The 17357-nt window shown below is 36.8% G+C and overlaps 2 protein-coding genes across 6 annotated transcripts; both read right to left on the bottom strand.

Annotated features, from left to right (window-relative positions):
• Positions 1-5543, bottom strand: LOC117705875 (olfactory receptor 11H6). 5 transcript variants are annotated; one of them, XM_076931087.1, is made up of 5 exons: positions 5293-5543; positions 4595-4639; positions 4414-4489; positions 3406-3469; positions 1-1268 (listed from the first exon to the last, which is right to left on the bottom strand). In XM_076931087.1, the coding sequence occupies exons 4-5, from the start codon at positions 3425-3427 to the stop codon at positions 322-324; spliced, it is 969 nt and encodes a 322-aa protein (XP_076787202.1). In that variant the 5' UTR covers positions 3428-3469; positions 4414-4489; positions 4595-4639; positions 5293-5543; the 3' UTR covers positions 1-321. The 5 variants fall into 5 exon arrangements, with proteins under 5 accessions (XP_076787202.1, XP_076787203.1, XP_076787204.1 ...); XM_076931088.1 differs by having other exon boundaries at positions 3406-3479; XM_076931089.1 differs by lacking the exon at positions 4414-4489.
• A 6714-nt stretch (positions 5544-12257) lies between these two features.
• LOC117705868 (olfactory receptor 11G2-like) lies at positions 12258-15828 on the bottom strand. The gene is made up of 2 exons (XM_034498620.2): positions 14874-15828; positions 12258-13314 (listed from the first exon to the last, which is right to left on the bottom strand). Exon 2 carries the CDS (start codon positions 13301-13303, stop codon positions 12353-12355), a length of 951 nt encoding a protein of 316 aa, XP_034354511.1. The 5' UTR covers positions 13304-13314; positions 14874-15828; the 3' UTR covers positions 12258-12352.
• Positions 15829-17357: the final 1529 nt, after the last annotated feature.

Genomic DNA, 17357 nt, shown 5'->3' on the forward strand with positions numbered 1-17357 from the left:
TTTTTCTATGAAGAATAATAAAATTTTATTATTGGCAACAAATGGACAAAACTGGGGGATATTAATATGAGCCAAACACAGAAAACCATGCTTATTCATATATGCAGAAACTAAACTAAGTTAAAATGCTAGTTTGAAAGAAGAGAAATTATTAAAGACTTGGAAATATATGGGGATAAGGCAAAGATAAAAGGAGTATGGACATGATGAATTCAGAGATGACTGAGGCAAGATCACAGTAGATCCTATTAATCTGTATCATAAAAATAATTTTCAAACATGTTGATATAAAAAGTAATCCATGATTTCTTCAAAATTGGCTCAGTTTTGGATAGTTGTTAGTTTTAGCACTTTCTTTAAGGCATTTTTCATGTCTTTGTTTCGGAGACTATAAATGAGAGGATTTAAGAGGGGGGTCAAGGCTGAGTAAATCAGAGTAACGATCTTCTGCATTCCTGTTGGGTTCCCTGCTGTTGGGCTCACATACATCACCATAAGAGTTCCATAGAAGAGAGACACCACCACTAAGTGGGATCCACATGTGGAGAAAGCTTTAGTTCGACCAGCACCAGAAGGAACTCGAAGCACAGCTCTGAGCACTAGAGTGTAGGATCCCAAGATGGAGAAGAAGGGCCCAAAGATAATCATTGAGTTGAAGGTATAACAGAGGAGCTCAGTGGAAGGAGCAGGTACACAGGAGAGTGCAAACAATGGTCCTGGGTCACACACAAAGTGGTCAATGATGTTAGGTCCACAGAAAGGAAGTTGGGAGATGAGGACAATTGGGACTGGATAGCAGAGGAATCCACTCACCCAGCAGATACAAATCAGGATGACACAGAACTTTCTAGTCATGATAGAGGGGTAGTGTAATGGTCGACAGATAGCCAGGTATCGATCATAAGCCATAGCTGACAAGAAGAAACACTCTGTTGTACCAAGTGAAAAGAAGAAATAGAATTGGAGGAAGCAGGCAGAGAAGGAGATGGTCTTACTCTCAGAGAGGATATTGACCAGCATGTTTGGGATGGTGGAAGAAACATACCATATCTCTAAAAAGGCAAAGTTTCCCAGGAAGATGTACATGGGTGTGTGAAGCCTCTGATCCCATCTCACAGCACAAACAATAGCTCCATTCCCCAGCAAGGTCAGGAGGTAAAGAATAAGAATTGAAGAGAAGAAGAAAGTTTTTCTCTCCCCCTGGTTACTGAAACCCAGGAGGATAAACTCAGTCACAAAATGTATTGTATTGTTCTTGGATCCCAAAGCTGTTAGAAAAACAGAAACAACTGAGAAATGAATGGTAATGGATATTTTTCATGCTTTTCAGACACATTACCAGAAAACGTACCAGGTTTTATTCATTGGTTCCTCCTGATGACCCTTTGTGCAGCAGGAGGAACACTTTATTTTCTTGTTTACAAAGGAGAAAAAATGACGTTCAGAGATTGCAAGAGTTCACTTAAAGGTATCCTCCAAACTGGTTATTTTTATATATACCAGCTTATTTGGACTTTGGTCGTCTGTAATAGTAAAGATCATTGTCCTTTGTAGGAACTTTGGACACATATTTTTCATTTTGAAGCACAATTAGGTATAAATATAAATGAAAACAGTGATAAATTGCCTTCATAGTCAGTTTTTACACAGACATCTGATAAAAACAGATAAGATTGAAACTGTGGGGTAGACTTGAGCCCTGTTGCATTTTTATTTTTAGGCAAGCGCTGCACAGTTAAGTATTCAGGCATATTTACAATATTTTGAAAACAACTTACATAGTTTCTTCGTGATCAAATTCTTCCTAGTAGCATCTGGATTAGCTAAACAATCTAGTTTCTCCCTTGAGTCCTTCCTTCCTTCCTTCCTTCCTTCCTTCCTTCCTTCCTTCCTTCCTTCCTTCCTCCCTCCCTCCCTCCCTCCCTCCCTCCCTCCCTCCCTTTCCCTCCCTCCTTTCTTCTCTCTCTCTCTCTCTCTCTCTCTCTCTCTCTCTCTCTCTCTCTCTCTCTCTCTGTTCCCCCCTTTCTATCATTACATTTGTTTACATCTCAAATGATAGCCCACTTCCTGGTTACCCCTCCACAAACTCCCCATCCCACATCTGCCCTCTCCCTTCTCCCCTTTGCCTTTATGAAGGTGCTCTCCCACCCACCCACTCTCTCCTGCCCCACTGCTCCAGCATCCCCCTACGCTGGGGCATTAAACTTGAATAGATCCAAGGGCCTTCCCCCACCCCATTGATGTCAGACAAGGCCATTCTGTGCTACATATGTATCTGGAGCCATGGGTTCCTCCCTGTACACTATTTGGTTGGTGGTCTAGTTCCTGGGAGCACTGGGTGGTTTGGTCAGAGTGCTAACTTTCTAAAAGCACTGCTTTATATTGAGCATACTTTATTACTTCTATGCATGATCTTGGCACTCCCCAAGTCAATTTTATCTTTGTTGAACATACACAAAATAAGTCAATTCTGTTTCCTGTGATGATCATGGTGAAATCTAAAACTAATTGCAGACAGGCATTTATTCCCCACACAAGATTTCTTCTGTGGGTCAGTTTCCCCAGCTTTCTTCTTGTTCTCCTATCACCTGAGTTGTGCTCCATAAGTATGGCTTGACTTTTAAGGTAACTTGTTGCTGGACAAGTCAGATTATCTAGTATATAAAACAATTTACTTTAATTTTGGCATGAAGTAAGCCCTACTCTGTGCAATTAGTTCCTTTACAATCTTGCTTTATTTTTATTATTTAAAAAAATTAAAATATACTTATTTGCAACAATAAACATAAGGATTATCTTAGGATGTGTAGAGACTGGAAAGTTCTTTCTGCTATTGGTTGAATCAGTAGTTGATATTGACCGAGAAGTTGAATATTTTGCTGACAATTTTCTGGAAAATATTGGTCTGGGCTTCCAGGGTCACCCACCATCAACATTTTATTTATTTTTCTCTTTCTCTTCATTTTAATGAGACTAGATTATTTTCACATATAATATAATCTGATTACAGTTTCCCTTTCCCTCTACTTCTCCCAATTTCTCCCCTTCCCTCCTCCTATCCAGAGCTGCTCTCTTTCTGTCTCTCACTAGAAAAAAACAGGCTTCTAAGCAATGACAACTAAACATAACAAAATAAAACATATAGATACAAAAAACCCCATCACCTTGCAGTTAGACAAGGCAAATTTGCAGAAGGAAAAAAAATTCAAGAGAAGGCACAAGAATCAGAGACCCACTTGCTCACATACTGGGGAGTCCCATAAATCCTAAACTGAAGGCTCATATCTATATTCAGAGGATTTGGTGTAGATATGTATATCTAATATTTTAAATTGATCAATATTTTGACTTCAACATAAAATAATTGACTGCATATAAATCACAAATAGTAAGTAAGATACTCACCTAATTCCATCCGTATGCCCATTTATGTACTTTAGAGAGGTCAGTGTCGTAGTGCTCATCAAACCTGGAGTAAACTCAGTGACAGATATTATATTGTCAAGTTAAATTTGGATATTAGTAGTGGCATTTTTATAATAAAAATTCTTTTATTTTCATAATTACTTTTGGAGATAGGAGATAGGGTCTTGAGTAGACCTCTAATCCACTATGTATATAAGGGTTACCCTGCTTCCACTTTCTTAATAGATTAGAAAGATTACAGGAATGTGCAATCGTGGTCAGCTGTACAGGGACAGGGCTTTGTGTCCCTAGGCTAACCACTGCACTAAGTGAGCTACATCTGTAGCCTTAACTTACATGATTTTTATGAAATGTACATTTATTCAAGTGATTTAGTTCAATATAGTATAATTATGATGAACATATTTTAAAATTTCTAAGAGAATTGTAATTTCAGACATACTTTCATACTTATACTTGTGAGGCCACAGACTGTGTCATTCTACCTAATACAGTTATTAGGTTTTCAGTAGAAATAAAAGCTTGCATACTGAATTTAAATTGCAGCACACCAGCAACTTTTCACTTATTCAGTCATTTAACAATGTTCATCCTGTCAGGGTGTTAAGTTCTTGGAATAAGCATTAATATGAAAAATGAGGTTTCTTTCTCTTCAGATGCTTTGCTTTATCAAATCAAGGAAGAGTATGATTGTATCTGTTTACTCATGTGTACACAGTTTCTTCAGCTCTGTAATTCTTCAGCTGTCTGTGTGCTTGGAGCAGAAATGACATTTATTCCAGTGAAGATTAGATCAAATAAATCTGCTTAGTACAAGCCACATGATGAATTTAATTTGGCATAAAATAGATCCTTTGGACTTTTCTATACAGTAGACAGTAGTATGAGACATTAATTGATTTACCATATTCTTGGCAACAAAAAGAGAAATAGAATTACAATTCAATGTGTGGCTTTGAAATAGACTTCATATTTCTTAATTCTTACCGTGTAATGCTTTAATTACTCTATAATGTACCAGGTTTTGTTGACATTATTTGTGCTGCAGGGGAGTTATAATTATCTATGGAATTAAAAGAAGATAAACCATAAATAAATTAAATATTACTGCATTATTTTTCTGTTGAAACCATCTCAAAAAACACACTGACCAGCAAGGTACACTTACCTCTTTGATCTTTCTGCTCATCCTTAGGTGTGCACAAATGGGCGGCTGGATTGAGAAGGAAGACAAAGAACCTAGGAAATCTGTTCTGTAAAATTAATAAGGGAGCCAGACTCTCCTCTATAACCTAGTAGCTTGTGAAAATTTAAGCAACTTGTCCAAGGAAGGGATTTAAATAATTTTAAGAGCAGGGGCTCTTCTTTTAAAAATTTATATTTTATGGACACTCTGTGATCAAGTCTAAAGGAAAGGAAAATCTACTGACTTACTTCTTTCTTAGCTTGCACACACTCATTTGTCATTCCCTAGCAATGCTGACAAAGAGCAGCCTGCCTCAGTTGCTTCTCCTGGAAAGTAATCTGTTAACCAAGGTATCACTATTTTACAAAACAGTACAAGTCTGAAGCTATGTTTTGACAGGGATTTAATGACCTCTTTCCCAGTATCAACACATCTGAACATCATTTTTTTTTCCTGTAAGTTTTATGTCAGGGACTCTATAATGCCTGGGGAAACACCAGTGTAAATATATTGCTGTGCCCACATTTTAAGAGTGTTGGGAGAAATGAAAAAAAATCCAGTATCTTTTGCTACACAAAGGAAAACAGAATCACGGGATCCCCAGAATGCCACGCTTTGAGCAGCTGACATCGCTGAAGCCACGGAGCAGCAGTGCTGTGCATGCAGCCTTCCCAACATACCTGCTGGCACTTCTGGCTCCACAAAGAAGATCTTAGAGAATCTGCTGCCATAAGAATATCTTTTATTTACACACACTAAAAGCTGAGTTATGGGCGGAAACTGTTACACGTGGCTTAGAGACTTATGTCCTTTGGAACTCTGAACCAAATAAAATATGTTTTTCAAGTCCGTGCTTATTAAGAGTTTGCAAATCTCTTCTGAATAAGGCCCATAGTTCTCCAGTGTGCTTGCTGGGAGGTACCTACTTCCTTCCCAGTGCCTCTCTTTTTGTGGGTGCATTTAATTCTACCTATATCGCTTCATATTTTCCCAAGTGGTATCATGAGGAAATGATGTACCTGGGCACAGTGGGGAGGCTAACGAGGGAAGAGAAGAAATCCCATATGTGTATTTAAGTGTGTGAACACAAGGCCATGTGTCTTTGTGATTACTCAATTTAGCTCTTCAGAATAGATCTCTTTTTAAAAACCATTGTTTGACAAACATTTATTTGTACCCACTATATGTCCTATTACCAGGTAAACACTGATTACTCAAGGGTGATGAGTACAAGCAAGGCACACATTTCATGGAGATTACATGCTGTTTTGGGCTTCAAACAAAGATACTAAGGACTGGTAAACTTAGACCGGTATGATTTGCAGTTTTAGTTTCTTTCAGTTTGTTGTACCAACATAAAAAATCCAAAGTCACTGATATATATATATTAATTATATTATTATTATATATATTAATAATAAATAATATATATTAATATATATTAAAGTAAATATATATAATTATATATATATATTTATATATATATTTATATATATAAAGTATTATATATATATATATATATATTAAAGTAAATAATACTATTGGAAAGCTAATTCAGGCAATGCTGGACTGGCCACTCATCGCAGAAAGTATCTTTGTTAGGGTTATTGCTGAGACAAACACCCTGACTAAAAAGCAAGTTGGGGAGGAAAGGGTTTATTTGGCTTACACTTCCATACTGCTGTTCATCACGAAGGAAGTCAGGACAGGGGCTCAAACAGGGCAGGAACCTGGAGACAGGAGATGACACAGAAGCCATGGCAGGGTGCTCCTTACTGGCAGGCTCCTTTCTTGCTCAGACTACTTTCTATAGAATCCAGGACTACCAGCCCAGGGATGGCATCACCCATAATGGGCTAGGCCTTCTAGTATTGATCAGTAATTAAGAAAATGCCTTAAAGCTGGGCCTTATGGAGGCATTTTCTCAATTGAGGCTTCTTATTTTCTTCTGATGACTCTAGCTTGTTATATAAAACCTTAAACTAGTCAGTACAGAAAGGGAAAATATCTTCACCAAAAATAGGATTTGTCGCTGGGAAAATGATTTTAGATAGAACTGAACTGGAGTTTGTGGTGAGAACATTCACTGCTTACTGGCCTCCCATGATTTGCTTGGCCCCTTTCTTATACAAGTCAGAACCACCAGCCCAAAGATGGCACCATCAACCATTAAGAAAACGTCCTACAACTAGATCCTATGGAGACATTTTCTCAACTGAGGCCCCCTCCTTTCAGGTAACTCTAGATTGTGTCATTGACATAAGACTAGCTAATGCATATTAATATTCTTATTTAATTTAGCTGTTTGAATTCTCTTGAAATTCAGCTAGAAGTTTATTTGCGTCTTCCCTGATTTCTTTGAACATACGTGTAACCCTGAACTCTCCCAGAGGGGCTCTTGGCAGTTGAGTTCTGCTGGAGGAGAAGTCATTGCCTTCAATAGTGGAACCACCACTAACATGTTACTCATGCTCCTATGGACATCTTTATATCTGAGCCACGTGGGGAGCCCGAGTTAAACTCAATGAGTCAGGAAACAAATACAAAAGCAGAAAGACATGAACATAAACGGGGGCTGAAGAGGATGAGGCTTAGTGGAAGTAGAAAGGAGATAAGAAAGTCAGTGGCGGAGTGTTACAGAATAGATTATATGTATATGTATATGTATATGTATATGTATATGTATATGTATATGTATATGTATATGTATATGTATATGTATATGTATATAAGAAGAATAAATTAAGTTTATAGGATTGGCTTGTTTCCCCAGTTATGGGACTGTTTCTCCCTTGGAGAAAACTAATGTTTAATTTGCAAATGGTTATCATTTGGAGATAGCTTTCAGGTTATGGATGGTTGTGTGTGTGCACTTCTTTTAGCTCTAGGACCCTATGCATGTTACCAAAGCTTCTGTGAGTTCATATGTGCATAAATCCTGTTGTGACTGAAAGGCCTTGTCTCCTTGATGTCTTGCATCCTTTGACTTTTAAACTCTTTTTGACTCTTCTTTTACATAGCTTCCCTGAGGGGAAGGGTTTGATGGAGACATCTTATTTAGTGTTGAGTGTTTCAAATTCTTCCACTCTCTGTATATTGTCTGGTAGTGGACCTCTGTATGTGTTCTCATCTGCTGCAGGAGGAAGCTTCTCTGATGATGGCTGAGCAAGGCATTGATCTACAAGTATAGCAGAATGTCCTTAGGAGTCACTTTATTACTACTTTGTAGGTTCATTATATTCTTCTCAGTGTTAATGAACAGAAAGCCTACTGATTTATGTAAGCGATTTATACCCTAACACCTCAACTGAATCATTCATTGTTCCTTGAAGTGTCTATGTAATTTTTGGTATCTTTTATGTATAATACACCATTTGCAAAGAGATTACTTGACTTTCTTTTCTTTCACATTTATTTATTTATTTATTTATTTATTTATTTATTTATTTATTTATTTGTTATTACCTTACTGTGCCAGTTTGTGCTTTTAGCACTATAAGAAAGGGGATAATAGACAGCCCTATTTTTTTCTTGATTCAGTGGGTTTACTTCAAGTTTTTCTCAAGTTGGGATAATGTTGGCTATGTTTTTATCATATAAAGTCTTTATTATGTTGAGGTATTATCCTTCTAGTCCTGCTTTCTCTGGGACCTTTATCAGAAAATAATGTTGGATTTATTAAAGGATTTTTTTCTGCATGCATTGAGTTGATGTGGTTTTTGCTTTAATTCCATTTATATGATTATTGTGTTTATTTACTTACATGTGTTGAACCATCCCCACATTTTCATGCCACTTTGTCTGGGTTTTTATTGATATTTTATTGAGGATTTTTGCATGTATGGTCATCAGAGATATTGGATAGCAATGTATGTTTGTTTTGTTTTTGGTTCTATTTGAGTAATACTGGCTTCATAGAGTAAGTTTGAAAGTGTTCCTCTTATTTATATTTTTATCACTAATTTAGGAAGTATTAGTTGTAGACTTTTCTTTGAAAGTCTGGTAAAATTGTGCTGTGAACACATCTGGACCTTGGCTTTTGTCTGAGAGGCTTTTTATTATGCTCTCTATCTCCAAATTTGTTATGGATCTGTTTAGGTTGTCGATTTCTTCTTAGTTTTATTTTGGTGGCTGGCTCAGATGAATCTAGAAATTTATCCAGTTTTTTTTTTTTTTAAGATTTTCCAACTTAATGGAGTACATATTTTTTAAAGCATTTCCTTATAACATTATTTTCCATGTCCATTGTACTGTTTCTTTGCTCATTTCTGATTCTGTTAATTTGAACTTCCTATTTCTTTCTTTTTGTTAGTTGGACTAATGGTTTGTTGATCTTTTGATAAAATTATTTTATTTTATTATTTCGTGTGTATGAGCGTTTTGCCTGTGTGTGTGTCTGTGTACCATGTGCATGCCTCCTGCCCTCGGAGGACAGATGATAAGGCTACCATGTGCGTGCTGGGATATGCGCAGGCGTGAACTAGCTGTGTTGTACAGTAATTGTATTTTTAAGTTTTTGAAGAAACTATCTACTTTTCCATAATTGCTGTGTTAATTAGAACTCCCACTAGCAAATGCATTCCTCTTTCCCCACATATTCTCTAAGATTTGTCAGATTTAAAAATAGCTATTATGATTGGAGTGGGATAGTATCTCAAAGTAGTTTTACTTTGCATTTTCCCGATGACTGGGAGTTTGAATACTTTAAAAAATATAATTGACCATTTGTGTGTTTTTGTTTCTGAAATATGCCTACTCCATTCTTTGTTTCAATGGTTGATTGTCAGTTTTATTTTCTTGGTATTGAATTTATGTAGTACTTTGTAAACTTTGGTATTTTTCTCTTGTCTGAAGTATAGTTGATAAACATTTTTACTAATTCTGTGTGCTTTGTTGATAGATTCCCTTGTTGCACACCAACTTTTAAATTTCATGTATTCCTATCTGTTGACATCTGGTGCTAGTTTCTATACTACTGATATTCTTCTGTTCAGAAAGTCCTTACCTATCCCAGTGTCTTGAAGGTTATTTTCTATGTTTTTATCTAGAAGTTTGAGTGTTTTCAGTCTTAAAGTCTTTGATACAGTTTGAATATATCCAAACCTACTCAGTACCCCACTCTCATTAAAAAGCAGATATCTAATAAATAGACAAACAAACAATAAAATAAAAGTCAAAGAAAAAGTACAAGAAGCGCGCGCGCGCGCAAGCACACACACACACACACACACACACACACACACACACACACGGTGAACTGTATGACTCTTATTTGTATCCTTTTGCAGATTGGGTATCCTATTTGCTAGCACCATTTGTTGAACAGGCTGTTTTTTCACTGCTTATTTTTTCCGTTTTCTAAAGAATTAGATTGCCGTAGTTTTGTTGGTTTATTTCCAGAACATCTATTTTATTACATCGGTCTACCTGACTGTTTTTATGCCAGTATGAGTCTGTTTTTTTTCCCCTACATTATCTCTATAGCATAATTTGAGTTCATGTACTATGATCATTCTGGCTGTGTTGTTATTATTGTTTTGAATATTTTTATGGTCTTTTGTGGCTCCATATGAATTACTGCATTTTTTTTTAGATCTGTGATATATAACATCAGAATTTTTAAAATTAAAAATATATTTTTAAACACAATATATCCTTACAGTTTCTTCTCCCCCAACTCTTCCTAGATCCACTCACCTCCAAACTCACCCACATCAATACCTCCTCCCTCAGAAAACAAATATCTAATAAACCAGAATAAAAACAAAGAGAATAGGGAAAAACAACAAACAAACAAGAAAATAAAAGTCAAAGAAAAAGTGCAAGAAATCTAGATGCAGACACATATATATTTTCATACAGATATCTCATAGAAACATAAAATTGAAACCATATTATACAAATTATGAGTTAAACAAAGAGAAAGTCCAGAGAAATCATCATGAGACAAAAATAAAGCCCCATGAAAAAGCCATAGAGCTGTGTGTGTTGACCATTTACTGCTGGGCATGGGGCCTGTCCTTAAGTGTGGTTTGTATACACAGCAAGAATTATCTGTGAAGCTAATAACTAGTCTGATTTGTCTACACTATCTAGTATGAAATGGGAACCATTACATTTTTATAAAAAAGGGCTCCCATTCTGTGTTTAGCTATATCTAGACATCACATTTTTGTGCTATACTTTTGTTTGTGCTACAAAATTTATATAATATCATGATAAAATATTAACTTGTTCTTTATGGTTGTGTTTTCACCTCTTTTTTCATCTCTTTCATTAAGCTAAGTAATCTTTCTCTTTTAACTGCAGAGAAATAGCTTATGAGATTTGAAGCTGGTTATACCAAAATAAAAATGAGATCTATATCCCAGTTTCACGATTAAAAATTATATTATGAATACTGTTACTCTGGTTTATAAGTATCAGCACACTAGTGTTACAATGTCATCTGAAATGGAGAGAAATTTGAATGGGATTTGTATATAAGAGAAAAAATATTCTGGTTATGTTCAAAGGTGAATAGCAAAAAGTAACTATAAAATCATAAAAAAAGAAGGTATTAGAGAGTGACATAGTCAAGACTTTAGGATTTACAGTTCCAAGATAAAAGCAAGAACCACATGTGATTACCCCATGAACTAAATTTTTAGTGGACACTCGGCAGTCACTTGGTAGAGGGAATATTATTAATGGAGATATGGGAAAGAAAGGGAGAAACAGGCAGTAATATAATCGGAGCAGAAACCAACAGGTTTTCTGACCAGGGATCTAGAGTATTTTGAGTTGGTAGAAGTTAAAGCAAATCAGTATTTGAGAAAAAAAATTGTAGATAGAGAAGGGCCATAGAGAAGTGAACATGAAGAAATGTAATGTTCCTCTGTGTTGTTTCATCTTGGTTGTCACCTTGACTTGATCTAACATTAATTAAAATGTAAGATGCTAGACACTCCATTGAGGGATTATTTGAAGTGAGAGGACATATTCTAAATCTGGGTGACATTGTCTGGTGGAAGAAGGAAAGTTTTCTTCTTCTTCTTCTTCTTCTTCTTCTTCTTCTTCTTCTTCTTCTTCTTCTTCTTCTTCTTCTTCTTCTTCTTCTTCCTCCCCCCTCTGTGTGTGTGTGTGTGTGTTGGCCTTTCTGGAAAGTTCATCTGTTTTATACCTGTGACATTCATTCACCAATATTAGAATCAAATTCTTTGGGATTCAATGTGGACTGAAGACCAGCAGATCTCTAGCCTCCTGGTCTGAGTAACTACTGGATTACTGACCTTTCTAGCGTGGGCCATCAATTGATTACCTAGACCCAGTTTAATCTCTACTCTATTCCTCTATCTATCTATCTATCTATCTATCTATCTATCTATCTATCTCCTAATACGTATATCTATGTCTATCCAGATATTCAGTTCTATTCCTTTAGATAGTCTCAAAGTACCCTCTGAGGCACACACAGACTTTTGTGATGTTTATACACAAAACAAAATTTCAAGAAGGTTGGAAGAAGCTGGGAGTCTAAAGAGATGAAAATTTAAGAGTAATGCTGCTCAGAAATATTAAATAAGATCAAAACCCCGCCTTTATCTGAAGCATGAGAAACAGCAGTTCAGATATTCAAGGACCAAGAAAAAAAGTAGTGCAGTAATTCTGGATGCTTTTGATTTTGGTCATTTATTTAAATAAAACCAGCTAAAATCTGAAAAATAAATTCAATATAAATTTAGTTGCATAAGGTCCTTTTTATTGACCAATTTTTAATCTTCTTAGAATTTCTTTCAGGGCTATCTTCATATGTTTGTTTCTAAGACTATATATCACAGGATTGAGGAGTGGGGTCAAGACAGAATAAAACAGAGTCACAATCTTCTGCATCCCAGCTTCATGCTCAGATGTTGGGCTCCCATACATGACCAGCACTGAGCCATAAAATAATGCAACCACTGCCAGATGAGACCCACAGGTTGAGAAAGCCTTTCTTTTTCCAGAGGCTGAAGGGACCTTCAATACAGCTGCTAGGACCAGAGTATAAGATCCAGTGATGAAGATAAAAGGAATAATGAGAGGCAGAGGACTTAAGATAGAGAAGACCAACTCTATTAGGGGAGACTTTTCACAAGTCAGTGCTAGCAGGGGGCCTGGGTCACACAGGAAGTGGTCTATAATTCTGGACCCACAGAAGGACATCTGGGAGATGATGATGATGGGAACAGGGAACCAGAGAAAACCAAGCACCCAGCAACTGATCACAAGGATGTTGCAGAGGCGCCCAGTCATGAGAGCAGGGTAATGTAGAGGCCTGCAGATGGCAAGGTAGCGATCAAATGCCATGACTGCCAGGAAAAAGCATTCTGTAGAACCCAAGGAGAAGAAGAAATAGAACTGCAGGAAGCATCCAGAGAAGGAAATGACCTTGGTGTCAGAGAGGAAGTTGGCCAGCATATTGGGGACTGTGGAAGTGACATACCAGATCTCCAGGAAGGAGAAGTTGGCCAGCAGGAGGTACATGGGAGTGTGGAGTTTCTGATCGCAGCACACAGCACAGATGATGGAAGCATTGCCCATGAGGGTAAGGAGGTAGACAATGAAGAAGAGCACAAAGAGGAGGATCTGCCCCTCCCTGGGGTAGGGGAAGCCCAAGAGGATGAAGCCAGTGATGGTGCTGGAGTTGCTGAGCCTGCTGAGGGCTTTCATCTGTCTGTGCCCTGTGAAAGCACCAGAAATTATCAAATAGATAAAGCCAGTTGAAGACTCAAATATTTAATTCACAAGAGAGATAACAAGTATGTATTATTTGCCACTTACTAAATATATTGACCTGAATTGATTGTTTACTCCCATTCTTTGCTTTCCTTCCTATACTTCCACTGATGGCACAAGAAAGTTCTTGGTCATAATGGATGAATGCTCCTTCTGTTCCTTTTCCTCTTCCTCATCTTCCTCATCTCCCTCCTTCTCCATATCCCTCTATTCTATGAAGTTAGATTCTAATATAATTTTCAAACATGTTTGCATTTTTCTTCAAGACCTTACACATGGGTGTATAATCAAGTACATGCACATATCTTCACACGTAACAGAATTTGCTCCCATTTAAAAAAAAAGAAATGAAATCTGTATATCTCTTGGTGTAGAGTATCTTGACACTCATAAGTATTACTGGCTTTAAAAATTGAAATCAGATTAAGTTAAGAAATGCTGTTGCATATATATTTCATTTAACTTCCCAACATATTTGGGATAAATTTCCAAGTTGTGGATTTTAATTTGATTCCTTTTAATATTCCCAATAATCCTTTCCTCCCTCTATTCCTCTCTCTACCCTTCCAGTTTTTGTATAGAAGGCAAACACACACACACACACACACACACACACACACACACACACACACACACTCACAAACACACAGCCCATATAAGCATATAAAACAAAGATTATTGGGCATAACACTGGCCAACAGAGAGTGCCACTGGATACTGTTTGCTGAGCTTTCACTTTAGGCACATTTGAGTTGAAAGAGATCCCATCTTCCTACCTCTATGTTTTCTAGGCAAATGCTTTGTTAAATAGTTTATGCATGTAGGTAATATAATTTCTGTCATAGCTACACAGCTCTGGTGCAGTAAGGCCAAACAAAATAGGCCACTGACCAGCTTTAGATGAATGGATGTAGATGCACTCCAATAAAACTAAGTCCGGTGAGAATTGAATTTTATGCAGTTTTCTTGTGTTACAAAGTATGTTTTTCATATATTATAAAACTTAATATACAAAACAGTGCTCAGCTTAGTTCCCATAGTAAAAGCAGCAGGAGGCTAGATTTGGTTCATTGACTCCTGTTCTTAACAGTTAAAGGAGAAAAGATAGCGAGAACAAGCATGTTAGCTTAGAATAAAAGACATTTCTCTTGCTAGAAAAGACTGGGCTTCCAAAATTCAACAGTTGAAATTATTCTGGTCTGCTCTGAGACTAGGATATTCTGGGCCAACCTTGAGGTAAATCATAAAAATGAGCTTTCAAAGCCAAGAGAATTTGTTTGTCTTTACACACACACACACACACACCAGTGCATGCTTGCTTACATACTGAGGCACCATGTACCTTCCCTATACAGTGCTTGCATTAGATAACACCGATTACTTCAGTTTTGAAAACAAGGATGGTATGGGAAAATTCTTGGCGGGCTAGCATCATTTTATGTCCGGGCAAAGACAATTGTCATGTTTTGGGAGATATTTCTAACAGGAATGTATTCTTACTCACCTTTTATTACTCAGCTTCTATGTTTGAAGAGCAGCAGTGGGGTTTTCCTGACACATGCTATTCTCGAATTGGCCAAATAGCAGGCATATTATTCAGAACTGGCTGCAGAAACTACTATGAATATTGATAGCTACAATGGCTTCAGTGATTATGTGTACAGGATGAATACCGTGGTTAATTAACATTGAAAACAAAACATTTAAACACCTTCATCCCAATTCTATGTTAAGAAAGTTGAGTCAGACCACTTAAATTAGCCAGATCCTATTCATATACAGTCAGATCTGATCCACATAAGGTGAAAGATGTTTCGGTTTTCTGATAATGAACTTTTGCTCCAAGGTTAGTCTAAGAAGTCACAATCCTGTAGAAACACTATTGGCTCCATCTCCTCAGCATATTCCTTTCCTTTGATAGGAGGGGAAATTGGCACATATGTCACATTTTTGCAAGACAATGTTCCCATGGAAAGTGAGTAGTTAAGGCATTGGAGGAGAGCAATAAATTTGGAGTAAGAAGCTTAGCGTCTGAATTATAATCCATATATTACTAATAGTAGATGCTCCATCTGTTTAAATACATACACTGCTTTCTAGTGTCTACAGCTTTAGAGTGGTCATATACCACTTTTAAAGAAGGGTTGAGTACTCTGAATAAAATGATTTATATAGAAGTACTCTGTCTAGGGCCTGATACAGTAATATGGAGCATATTGGCTACGGAACATGTAGGTGGAAGAAAGCAAAAGAAAGCCTTGTTGAGAGAATAGCTTTTCTAGCCCTTTTGTTCATTGTGTTCTCTAAGCATTAAATTTACCTTCTATCATGGACTAGAAGGATTCTGAACCCAGAGTTCCTTGGGCAGTGTCTAATTTTAAAGAGGAAAGATGTTCTCTTTTATAATAACCATCAAGAGTAAAGGAGTAGAATGAAGGCGTCCGGTTGATTACTGGAGCCTACAGGGTTTATAAATAGAGCCTCTGAGGAATAATCTCTGTTCCTTCAAATTTTTTATATCCAAAACAAGACTTGCTCTCTTGTCCTGTGGGGCCTATATTCTCTGGAGACCTTCTGCATTATCTCCCTTTATTTTCCAGTAGATAAAATATCCTTTTATTCCCATACTTCTGTGGAATGACATAAGATATAATCAATTTTTAATCCTGCTCAGAACACCTATTCTGTACCCAAGGGAAAGTTTGTCAAAAAGGCCTAATGTGTTGCTGCTATGATGTCAGTCTTTAAGGAGCAGTGCAAATGATTGGTATTTGGGACAGAGCTAGAGAGAAGAAAGGGCTCATAGGGAGGTATATAGTCACATAGAAATCAGTCTTTCCTTTGGCACACCATGGTGTTTGTTTTTAAATTTTTTTTTTGTTTAGGATTAAATCCTTTGAGATTCAAGGATGTAATCTTGGGAACAGCTGTCTTAGATCTAGGATACACATCAACTTCTCTGTGCCCATACATCAAGGCTTCTTTCCTTACCTTGTTGGAAGTACATACATTCTTGAAGCATAGTTTACTGGCTATTCCTCTTTTTCCAACAGCAGAAGGAGTCTTATTTCAAAGCTATGATTTTATAGCATTTCTTTGTTGATTTAATTTCTTCCAACAATGCAAAATTCAAAATTGGTAAACAAAGATTCTAATTTATGATTATCATGATTACTCTTGTCACCTTATCGCTTCTTCATTTGTGGCAGATGTCCTTATATCATGGCTACATCATACTTCTTAGGAAAACAATGGAAGATCAGCACATTTATTGGGTAAAAGATCTTGCCCTGAACCCCAGAGAAGCAGAAGAGAACATGTGAATAGAGAGTTGAGTACTTTGGTGTAAGGCACCTAGAAGATCCATTTGCTCATGGAGATATGAAGTGCCCTCTTTTTTTTTCCCTCTTTAAATTGAAAAAAATATAGTTTTCCTTTGTTGAAAATATATTATTTTCACACAATATATTCTGACCATGGTTTTCCCTCCTCCCATCTACTCTCAGATTTTCCTCACCTTCCAACTCAACCAACTCCATGTCTTCTTTCTCTCCCTTTAGAAAATAAACAGCCAAACAAAAGCAAACAAAAATTCAAAAACAATCAAACAAACAAGCACAAGACACACACACACACACACACACACACACACACACACACACGAAATACCATAGAAACACAAAAATTGAAACTATATTTGTCATAAAGTTTTATTTCTGTGAAGAGATACCATGACCATGGCAAGTCCTATATAGGAAAATATTTAATTGGGGCTGGCTTATAGTTTCATAGGTTTAGTCCATTATTGCCATGACAGAAAGCATGGAAGCATGCAAGTAGACATGGTGCTGGAGAAGTTGCTGAGAGCTCTTTTTTCTTTTAAAATTAAGTTTATTTTCATACTTATTTACTTTATATCCTGCTCACTGCCCCCATCCTGGTCACCCCCTCTCACAATCCTTCCCTCCTCCACCCTCCTCTTTTCCTC

The sequence above is a fragment of the Arvicanthis niloticus genome, chromosome 3 (assembly GCF_011762505.2).
Source record: "Arvicanthis niloticus isolate mArvNil1 chromosome 3, mArvNil1.pat.X, whole genome shotgun sequence".
Lineage (NCBI taxonomy): Eukaryota > Metazoa > Chordata > Mammalia > Rodentia > Muridae > Arvicanthis > Arvicanthis niloticus.